The 12175-nt window shown below is 44.9% G+C and overlaps 1 protein-coding gene across 2 annotated transcripts in view; it reads right to left on the bottom strand.

The window, feature by feature from the left end:
• CEP350 (centrosomal protein 350) overlaps positions 1–12175 on the bottom strand; it is a 1459870-nt gene that overhangs the window by 1227769 nt on the left and 219926 nt on the right. For both annotated transcript variants that reach the window (XM_086955422.1, XM_086955428.1), the window contains exon 10: positions 5334–5941. In XM_086955422.1, coding sequence (XP_086811548.1) covers positions 5334–5941 — 608 coding nt within the window. The remainder of the gene's footprint in view (positions 1–5333; positions 5942–12175) is intronic.

Genomic DNA, 12175 nt, shown 5'->3' with positions numbered 1-12175 from the left:
CACCAGCAACACGTCCACCACCGCCACCACATCCACCAACTTCACTACCTCCACCACCACCATGTCCACCACCACCACGATGTCCACCACCACGTCAACCACCACTGTGTCCACCACAACCACCACCACGTCCACAACCACCACCTCCACAATCACCACCTCCACCACCACCCCACCTCCACCACCACCACGTCCACCACTACCACGTCCACCACCACCACCACGTCCACCACCACCACCACGTCCACCACCACCACGTCATCCACCACCACCATGTCCATCAACACCACCACGTCCACCACCACCACGTCCACCACCACCACGTCCACCACCACCACGTCCTCTACCACCACCACGTCCATCAACACCACCACGTCCACCACGTCCTCTACCACCACCACATCCATCAACACCACCACCACCACCACCACCACCACGTCCTCCACCACCACCACATCCTCCACCACCACCACGTCCATCAACACCACCACATCCACCACCACCACGTCCTCCACCACCACCACGTCCTCCACCACCACCACGTCCTCCACCACCACCACGTCCTCCACCACCACCACGTCCTCCACCACCACCACGTCCTCCACCACCACCACGTCCTCCACCACCACCACGTCCTCCACCACCACCACGTCCTGCACCACCACCACGTCCTGCACCACCACCAAGCCCATCACCAAGCCCATCACCACCACCACGTCCATCACCACCACGTCCATCACCACCACGTCCATCACCACCACGTCCATCACCACCACGTCCATCACCACCACGTCCATCACCACCACGTCCATCACCACCACGTCCATCACCACCACGTCCACCACCACCACGTCCACCACCACCACGTCCACCACCACCACGTCCACCACCACCACGTCCACCACCACCACGTCCATCAACACCACCATGTCCATCAACACCACCACGTCCACCACCACCACGTCCTCCACCACCACTACATCCATCAACACCACCACCACCACCACGTCCTCCACCACCACCACGTCCTCCACCACCACCACGTCCTCCACCACCACCACGTCCTCCACCACCACCACGTCCTCCACCACCACCACGTCCTCCACCACCACCACGTCCTCCACCACCACCACGTCCTCCACCACCACCACGTCCTCCACCACCACTACGTCCTCCACCACCACTACGTCCTGCACCACCACCAAGCCCATCACCACCACCAAGCCCATCACCACCACCAAGCCCATCACCACCACTACGTCCATCACCACCACCACGTCCATCAACACCACCACGTCCATCAACACCACCACGTCCATCAACACCACCACGTCCATCAACACCACCACGTCCATCAACACCACCACGTCCTCCACCACCACCACGTCCTCCACCACCACCACGTCCTCCACCACCACCACGTCCTCCACCACCACCACGTCCTCCACCACCACCATGTCCATCAACACCACCACCACCACGTCCTCCACCACCACGTCCTCCACCACCACGTCCTTCACCACCACCACGTCCTTCACCACCACCACGTCCTCCACCACCACCACGTCCATCAACACCACCACATCCACCACCACCATGTCCACCACCACACCCACACCCAACACCACACCCACCCACCACCACACCCACACCCACCACCACACCCACACCCACCACACTCACCCACCACCACCACGTCCACCACCACCACCACCACCACGTCCACCACCACCACGTCCACCACCACCACCATGTTCACCACTTCCACCACCACCATGTCCACCACCACCACGTCCACCACCACCACGTCCACCACCACACCCACACCCAACACCACACCCAACACCACCACGTCCACCACCACCACCACCATGTCCACCACCACCACCACGTCCACCACCACCACCACCACCATGTTCACCACTTCCACCACCACTATGTCCACCACCACCACGTCCACCACCATGTCCACCACCATGGCCACCATCGCCCTCCCTCTATCTATCTTTCGCCCTCCCTCTATCTATCGCCGTCCCTCCGTCTATCTATCGCTCTCACTCTATCGCATCACCACAGCATCACTCAGCACCACCACAGCATCACTCAGACGCACCACAGCATCACTATACGCTACTACAGCATCACTGAACGCCACAGCATCACTCGTCGCCATCACATCACTCAGCACCACCACAGCATCAATCTGAGCAACCATTCAACAACTGGTTCAAATCTGTTCTCTCAATGTGTCAAGCTTTATTACAAATGTAACAAAAATATGTTAATATTTCACTTCTGTTCTAGGATTTTCGTCACAATAAAATGCACTGAACATAATCTTCACAAAAGTTATTTACAAAAATGTAACCTATTGCCATTATAAATTACAATAGCTTTTATTTAAATATTAATTATTAAAAAACATTTAAAGCCATTGTTATTTGTAATATCTATAGATCTAAGTCACGTAAATACAACACATATTGCATTACAAATGCTATAGGTGTCACATTTGCGAACGTTAAAACTATTGGCATTGTAAATGACGAAGCTATTAATTTCGCTATTTTCAAAACCAACACATAAATAAAAAAATTGTCATTTACAATACCAATAACTCAAACTTTCCTAATGCGAGACCTATTACATTGCAAATGCTTGTTGTATATTAGTGTTATCCTGAAAGATTTTTGTTTACTTTGTTAACACAAATAACATTTTATGTGAGGACATATCTGCATTAGCAGATATGCCCTTGTGATGTCTAGATGTATTACTAGATATTGCAAGTGAGCAGGGAAGTTATCTTAAGGTATGTACAGGGCACTTGTCAAAACTAATTCCCCAGGTACATAACATATGGTTTTTGGTATCAAACACCTTGTATTAATAAACCCACACTGATTCCAGTGATGGATTTAATAATACATGCACCCAGAGGGTACCTAAGAGGTACCTACCAGCCCTCTAGTGTACTGGCTCACTTGTCCAGTCTGGCCTGCCCCCGGAGACGAGTTTTCAGGCCTGCTACCACAGAACCCGATGGCGGTGAGAGCTCTGCTCTCAGAGGACAGAAACAATGCCTGCTTTGGGAGAGGTGTTCCTCCCCAAGGAAGTCTGGCAAATCAACGCAGGATGCTTCAAAGGCCTCTGTTGCCTTTGATATGCACCCAGAGGCTTCCTCAGACAGGCGAGATTCCCCTACCCTCCTTGCCCCCCCTGGGCCATCTGGCACCAGGACAGGTGGGAGAATCAGCTATACAGGAGGTGTGTTGTACTGCTAGGCTGGACCCACATCTAGGGTTACCAGACTGAAGTAAAATTGACACTTTTTCTCCAAAAAGTTTCTAAGTATGGAGTTTTGAAACCTAAAATATTCTTTAAAATCGCACAAATAACCAAAACGTGTTTACTTACCCTTTTGCAGGAAATGTCCCAGTGCTGAATCTAGGTATCCAGCAGTGAGTTCGAAAAGTAACGTGAAAAGTAACCTACCTGCAATTTACTGTAGAGACCTATTCATTTCAATGTAATGCTACAAAAAGGTATTAAGTGTGGAGTTTTGAAAGCTGAAAATATTCTTTAAAAATCATGCGAATAACAAACGTAAAAACGTACCTGTTTCCAGGAAATGCCCCAGTGTGGATTCTAGGTATCCATCACTGAATTAGAAAAGTAACATAAAAAGTAACTTAACTGCAATTTACTAAAAAAGACTATTCATTTCAATGTATTGTATTTGCTAAGTGTTTCATACTACTGCTCCCCTGTAAATCAAACCAGGTACAATTTCTATTGAAGTTTAAAACTTTTCTATACCCAGTAACGTATTACTGAAAATTATTTAATGCTTACATGTAGCAGGCTTGCTTGGTTCTAAAAATAAACAAAAGTATTTTTATTCAAATACAATTGGCCTAGAGTTCAGTTCTTGAGTGTGTGAATTCATTTGCTGACTGGGTGTGTACATCAAATGCTTAACACTGTCCTCTGATACTGCCTTACTGCTCGAACAAGCTACTACTATTAGAGAGTAAGGTTCTATCTTACTTTAACCTCTGCCTACCTCTGGGGACATGTGGACACTATACACACTATACCTAATTTTGGTGTAGTGTATATAGAGCCAGTTTCTTACAAAAGAAACATATGAAGACAACTGGCACTTTAAATGATTAAATAAATGTGATTCTCTATATGATAGAGCTAGAAATCCAGTCGAGGTTTGAGAACCCAAATCAGCTCCAACAAAGAAGAGAAAGCATCCTACACAGTGAAACAGCACCGCCTACTCTCACTGCTGGGAGCTGGACCATTTATTCAATGAAGAAGAAAAAGGCTTGCCCTTCCTTTCTTGTTTTTGCAGGAGGTCCCTTATCTGTCATCAGACCAATGTAAGGGAGAGTAAAGGGACCACCACCTCAAAGGCCTACGCCATAAATAACTTGGCTTTTCTCAACATAATAAAGTGTTGCAAAAATCCATGAGAAATGCAATTGAAACTAAAGAAGAGCTTCCGACCCGCAACAGTAAGACATGGATACAAAAAAAGAAAGAAAAAAAAAAGAACTGACAGCAGCACACCAGATCGTGCCAACTATGGGCTGGTGGCACTTACTGGATGGGTTACTGGAGTTACACTACACCACCTGCCACATACAGTCTGGACTTTAAGGGTTTTCACAAGGCGAGGAATCTGGAAAATGAAGCACCCATCAGAATCTGAAGTATTCTGGCCTTGATTTTGGAAGTGTGGTGTATTGTGCCCACCTCCTTCTAGGTCTTTACAGGCACTGTAACCAGTTCTGGGCTTGTGTGATAGCTAAATGCATTCTGGACGTGGTATTGTTCGTATTTAATTGAAATAATTAAACACCTTAAATCAATGATTTTTCGGTGAAAACTTCAGGACTAGAGACATTTTCCATAATAGCCAGGAGTGAGGCGGTCGCCCCAGTGTTCTTAACAATATCACCAAATTAGCTAGACTTTGGGTGTTTTCAAATGAGGATATTGTCCTACTAAAGTTGAGCTGTTTTCAAAGATTTTAATAAAGTTGGACCTACTGCTAATATGCAATCACTCAACGACAGGGAACGATTCTATGAAAGATTCAATACTGGACAATGGAGGTGCACCTGTAAAATTTATAAATGCACAATTGGAACTCGAAAGAAAGTATGAGTGCCTTAGTAACAAAGATGATTAAAAGAAAAGTACATTACAAGAAATAGCACAAACTAACATGAACAATTGAATGTTTCCTTTTAACATCTGTTACAGAAGCAGATTTAATCACTTATCTGATAAAACAAGCTGTCAAATTTTAATACCTGCACTCCCTGTGGTGTTGGCTCCTTCAGCCAGGTTTGTTCCAGAATCAGCTTTGTGTACGTCTCCTGCAAACGGCTTGCTGCAGAGGGTTCAGCTGCAGATATACTCTTAGACTTGGAAAAGGCTTCTTTCTGCTTCTTGTAAAGCTCTTGTAATCGTTTTGTCTTCTGCTCCTTTGCCTCCTTCTGGGCAATCTTCTCCTCATTTTGCTTCTTTTTGCGCTCCTCCTGTTGCCTTTGAATGTACTGACGCATCTGCTCTGAATCATAGTGGCGCTTCTTGGAGGTGACTTGAGGTTCATCTGCTGTCAGCCTATCTGGTTTGCGTTTGGTTGGGCTCTTACTCCGCCCTTTATGATTCAATGTAGATCCCTCTTGCCTCACTTCACGATGACCAGTTTCAAGCTGTAGGTCATCAAGTAGTCCTCGGATTTCCATGGGGAGAAAATCCTTGTTCACCTTTTCTTCACTGTCTTTCTCCGGTTTTTCAGCTTTCAATTCTTGTTTGATCAGGCTTCTATCTGAGAGCATATTACCCATGAGACGTTCAGAACTTCGAGTGCGTCCTTTCCCGGGCATATCTGGCTCTGCTCTTCCAGTAGGACCAACTGCAAAACAAAGGTTTTATACAACAGGTACATTTTAGAAAACCCATCGAGTGCCATCACATACATCTGAAAATATTTAACATAAATGATTCAGTGAAACAATGTAGTAGTATCCCTGTGAACAACAGGTAGCAGGTAATTATGTGGAAGTAAGGTTGCAAACATCAACTGGGGAGGTGGGGAAAAAGAAATCAGATGAGACATGTGAACCTAAGATAACAACTCTGATAGATTGTGTACTCATCCACAACAACACCACACTCTACTCTGGAGAGCTGAGCTGTCTTCTGCCTAGAACTCTGCTTGGAGTAGGTTCATCTTTAAGTACCTCTTCTAAATGTTCTGTTTATTTTTCAGCATGAAATCAAGTGAAGGGCACACCATGTGTTCAAGAAAGAAGAATTTATGGAAGCTTAAGGAACTGGAGGGATTGGGAGTGGTAAATCGTGAATAGCATGTAAATTGAGAGGATAGCATACAATGAATGCTCTAGACGGAGATATGATAGAAGGGAGCAAAGATATGGATGGATTAAAAGACATCTAGAAACTTGTGCACAGATACACTACAGAGCTACTCTGCCTGTTCGGTGTAGCATGACAAGTGAAAGAGATAGCAAGTAGTCGCACTCAGAACATTTTGTAGTATATTTTTAGGGATGTTGTTGGGTGAATGGTAAGATAAAACAAACCTTTCAAATCGTTGGTATCTGATAATAGGCACACAAAGAAGACGAGGTGCTAAAGATCCAAAGGTACATGTCGTTGACAAACAAGATACATTGATTTTCAGTGTAGAAGAAAGGGAAGAGGGCTGCAATAATGTTAGGGGTACTGGAATCTGGAAAGCGGATTTCTGTTTGGCTAAGTTGAACATCAGTCTTCTAGAAGGGATGTAGTACTGAATGGCAGAAAGGCATTCAGTAGTACCTAGCAAGCTAAAGAAAGGGGCAAGAAAACAAATTTGTTACCCTAAAAAATATAGTACAAAAAGCCGAAGGCAGAACTTGGTTATCCAGGGGCATGGTGCAGACTGAGAAAAGAAGGGGACTCAACAAGCATTTGCAATGCAATAGGTCTCGCATTATGAAAGTTTGAGCTATTGGCATTGTAAATGACACATTTTTTATATATGTGTTGGTTTTGAAAATAGCGAAATTAATAGCTTTGTCATTTACAATGCCAGTAGTTTCAACTTTCGCAAATGTGACAACTATAGCATTTCTAATGCAATATGTGTTGTATTTACATGACTTAGATGTATTGATATTACAAATAACAATGGCTTTTACTTTTTTTCAATAATTAATACTTAAATAAAAGCTATTGTAATTCATAATGGCAAGAGCTTAAACTTTTGTAAATAACTTTTGTGAAGATTATGTTCAGTGTATTTTATTGTGACGAAAATCCAAGAACAGAAGTGAAATATTAACATCTTTTTGTGACATTTGTAATAAAGCTTGAAACATTGAGAGAACATATTTGAACCAGTTGTTGTTGAATGGTTGCACAGATTGATGCTGTGGTGGCGCGGAGTGATGTGGTGGCGACGAGTGATGCTCTGGTAGCGCATAGTGATGCTGTGGTGGCGCGGAGTGATGTGGTGGCGACGAGTGATGCTCTGGTAGCGCATAGTGATGCTGTGGTGCCCCTGAGTGATGCTGTGGTGGTGCTGAGTGATGCTGTGGTGATGCGATAGATAGATAGAGTGAGGGCGATAGACAGATAGAGTGAGGGCGATAGACAGATAGAGTGAGGGCGATAGATAGATAGAGTGAGGGCGATAGATAGATAGAGTGAGGGCGATAGATAGATAGAGTGAGGGCGATAGACAGAGTGAGGGCGATAGACAGAGTGAGGGCGATAGACAGAGTGAGGGCGATAGATAGAGTGAGGGCGATAGATAGAGTGAGGGCGATAGATAGAGTGAGGGCGATAGATAGAGTGAGGGCGATAGATAGAGTGAGGGCGATAGATAGATAGAGTAAGGGCGATAGAGTGAGGGCGATAGATAGATAGAGTAAGGGCGATAGAGTGAGGGCGATAGATAGATAGAGTGAGGGCGATAGATAGATAGGGCGATAGACAGATAGAGTGAGGGCGATAGACAGATAGAGTGAGGGCGATAGACAGATAGAGTGAGGGCGATAGATAGAGTGAGGGCGATAGATAGAGTGAGGGCGATAGATAGAGTGAGGGCGATAGATAGAGTGAGGGCGATAGATAGAGTGAGGGCGATAGATAGAGTGAGGGCGATAGACAGATAGAGTGAGGGCGATAGACAGATAGAGTGAGGGCGATAGACAGATAGAGTGAGGGCGATAGACAGATAGAGTGAGGGCGATAGACAGATAGAGTGAGGGCGATAGACAGATAGAGTGAGGGCGATAGACAGATAGAGTGAGGGCGATAGACAGATAGAGTGAGGGCGATAGACAGATAGAGTGAGGGCGATAGACAGATAGAGTGAGGGCGATAGACAGATAGAGTGAGGGCGATAGATAGAGTGAGGGCGATAGATAGAGTGAGGGCGATAGATAGAGTGAGGGCGATAGACAGATAGAGTGAGGGCGATAGACAGAGTGAGGGCGATAGATAGAGTGAGGGCGATAGATAGAGTGAGGGCGATAGACAGATAGAGTGAGGGCGATAGACAGAGTGAGGGCGATAGATAGAGTGAGGGCGATAGACAGATAGAGTGAGGGCGATAGATAGAGTGAGGGCGATAGACAGATAGAGTGAGGGCGATAGATAGAGTGAGGGCGATAGACAGATAGAGTGAGGGCGATAGACAGATAGAGTGAGGGCGATGGACAGATAGAGTGAGGGCGATAGATAGAGTGAGGGCGATAGACAGATAGAGTGAGGGCGATAGATAGAGTGAGGGCGATAGATAGAGTGAGGGCGATAGATAGAGTGAGGGCGATAGATAGAGTGAGGGCGATAGATAGAGTGAGGGCGATAGATAGATAGAGTGAGGGCGATAGAGTGAGGGCGATAGATAGATAGAGTGAGGGCGATAGAGTGAGGGCGATAGATAGATAGAGTGAGGGCGATAGAGTGAGGGCGATAGATAGATAGAGTGAGGGCGATAGATAGATAGAGTGAGGGCGATAGAGTGAGGGCGATAGATAGATAGAGTGAGGGCGATAGACAGATAGAGTGAGGGCGATAGACAGATAGAGTGAGGGAGATAGATAGATAGATAGATAGATAGATAGATAGATAGATAGATAGATAGATAGATAGATAGATAGATAGATAGATAGATAGATAGATAGATAGATAGATAGATAGATAGATAGATAGATAGATAGATAGATAGATAGATAGATAGATAGATAGATAGATAGATAGATAGATAGATAGAGTAATTATGTGGTATGTAATTATGTGGCACGGAGTGGTATTTGGAGTGTATGTTGAATTGAGTGCACTGTAATTATGTGGTGTGTAATTATGTGGCACTGATTGGTATTTGGAGTGTATGTTGCGTTGAGCGCAGTGTAATTATGTAGCATATAATTATGTGGCACTGAGTGGTATTGTGTGGAGTGTATGTTGTATTCAGTAGAGTGTAATTGTGTGGGGTGTAATTATGTGGCACCGAGTGGTATTGTTTGGAGTGTATGTTGCATTGAGTGCAGTGTTCATTGCACACACATAGCGCCGCGGTTTGGTAAAGTGAAAGCGCCAAGGAGATGTAAAAAGTCACGTACCAGGTGCACACAATGGCGAGATGGCAAGTGTAAAGGATATATATGTGTGTTGAGCACTGGAAGATTAAGTTCTGTGTCCGATTAATTACAAATGATTTATCAACATTGGGAGGCTGATTGTCAGAGTCAATACCTTTTCTCACCAGAAACTTGCACAGGAACAGAGACGCTAATTCCCAACTGCCTCTCAAAGATAATCCGGAGATCCAGTATGTAAACCTAAACTCCAACACTACCTTCAAGGGGGAAGGGGGAATGGATAAAATAACAAATCAAGAAGAGACTGGTCCTGAAACTCTGTTCTCTCTTGCTCTTCAGCTTCCTCTTCTGTTCTGCCGATTGTTTTCTTCTAGAGAACCTTAAACAACAAACACACATCTACGGGCTCCCTAGACGTACTGGTGCCTCTGATCTGTTAAGAGAATTGCACTGGCTTCCCATAGCTAAGAGAGTCCTTTTCAAAAGTCTGACGCTGACCTTTAAAGCCCTACATGACATTGGCCCCAGCTACATCAGAAATCTCCTTGCTTTTTATAAACCCAATAGAGCTCTAAGGTCTGCCTCCTTGTCCAAAATGGTAGTCCCAACCATCAAACGCGCTAGACTGGGTGGCCGCTCTTTTCGCCACCTGGCTCCTCGTGCTTGGAACGAGCTTCCCCTCTCTCTGAGACAGATCCCGAACCTTATGTCCTTCAGAAAGGCCCTAAAAACTTGGCTATTCACCAACTAGGGCCCCCGCTTTTCCTTATTTCCTGTTATGTTGCTGCCCCCTGCTGACCTCTTCGCCAAAGCGCCGGGACACTCCTTTGGAGTAGCCGTTGCGCTATAGAAGAAAATTTTTAACATAACATTTAACATAACAAATATTGATTCCTACTCTACCCTACTTCTAACGCTATATTTATATGTTCTACTATGGTACCTACCCTAAGTTTTCAAGTGCCTTGCTTCTGTTCTGTGTTTTATTTTTCTACGAAGATTCTATTCTTCTTCCGTCTTGTTTTTCACCACTCTTTTCCTATTAAACAAACTCTTTAGTTACTTGCTTCTACCATTTCTACTTTTACAACTCTTTAAAATTGTGTATTAAATCTCTCTCTTAACACTTACTTATTTGGTGAGGTATCTTTTCCTTCTATTTATCTTCACTCGAATTTCTTTTGTTGCTCTGTGGTATCTAGTCTTTTCAGGAGTCGGTTCTTAAATTACTCTTGAGCTGTTCTTTATTTTCTGGAATCTTTTCTACTGCAGCCCTATGGTGAGTATTGTTTGCCTCCTTATCTGTTACGCTATGTAGTTTTGCTTTTCTCCTTATTCCTAGGCTAAATATTATTCTATACCTCTAACAATCTTTTTTCTTTATTTCTATTTATTTCTATAGGGAAGACTGCGTTACTAAACTGGCAAGTTGTGCTCTTATTTAACTATTTACAATTCCTCATTCAAACCTTTTTCCAGCTAACATTTGCAATGCAATAGGTCTCGCATTAGGAAAGTTTGAGCTATTGGTATTGTAAATGACAATTTTTTTTAATTAATGTGTTGGTTTTGAAAATAGCTAAATTAATAGCTTTGTCACTTGCAGCGCCAATAGTTGTAACTTTCGCAAATGTAACACCTACAGCATTTGTAATGCAATATGTGTTGTATTTACGTGACTTAGATGTATTGATATTACAAATAACAATGGCTTTTACTTTTTTTCAATAATTAATACTTAAATAAAAGCTATTGTAATTTATAATGGCAATAGCTTAAACTTTTGAAAATAACTTTTATGAAGATTATGTTCAGTGTATTTTATTGTGACGAAAATCCAATAACAGAAGTGAAATATTAACATCTTTTTGTGACATTTGTAATAAAGCTTGACACATTGAGAGAACATATTTGAACCAGTGATGCTGTGGTGGTGCTGAGTGATGCTGTGGTAGCGCTGAGTGATGCTGTGGTTGCGCTGAGTGACGCTGTGGTTGCGCTGAGTGACGCTGTGGTTGCGCTGAGTGACGCTGTGGTTGCGCTGAGTGACGCTGTGGTTGCGCTGAGGGATGCATTCTTGGCCCTGAGTAATGATGTGGTGCTGCTGAGTGATACTGTGGTGCTGCTGAGTGATGCTGTGGTGCTGCTGAGTGATACTGTGGTGCTGCTGAGTGATGCTGTGGTGCTGCTGAGTGATGCTGTGGTGCTGCTGAGTGATGCTGTGGTGCTGCTGAGTGATGTATTCTTGGCCCTTAGTGATGATGTGGTGTTGCTGAGTGATGCTGTGGTGCTGCTGAGTGATGTATTCTTGGCCCTTAGTGATGATGTGGTGTTGCTGAGTGATACTGTGGTGGTGCTGAGTGATGCTGTGGTGGCGCTGAGTGACGCTGTGGTGGCGCTGAGTGACGCTGTGGTGGTGTTGTGGTGGTGCTGAGTGATGCTGTGGTGGTGCTGAGTGATGCTGTGGTGGTGCTGAGTGATGCTGTGGTGGTGCTGAGTGATGCTGTGGTGGTGCTGAGTGATGCTGTGGTGGT

Source organism: Lissotriton vulgaris, chromosome 1_1 (assembly GCF_964263255.1).
Source record: "Lissotriton vulgaris chromosome 1_1, aLisVul1.2, whole genome shotgun sequence".
In the NCBI taxonomy this organism is placed as follows: Eukaryota; Metazoa; Chordata; class Amphibia; order Caudata; family Salamandridae; genus Lissotriton; species Lissotriton vulgaris.
The sequence above is the reverse complement of the archived record's forward strand: the minus strand, read 5'-3'. Positions and strand labels throughout refer to the sequence as shown.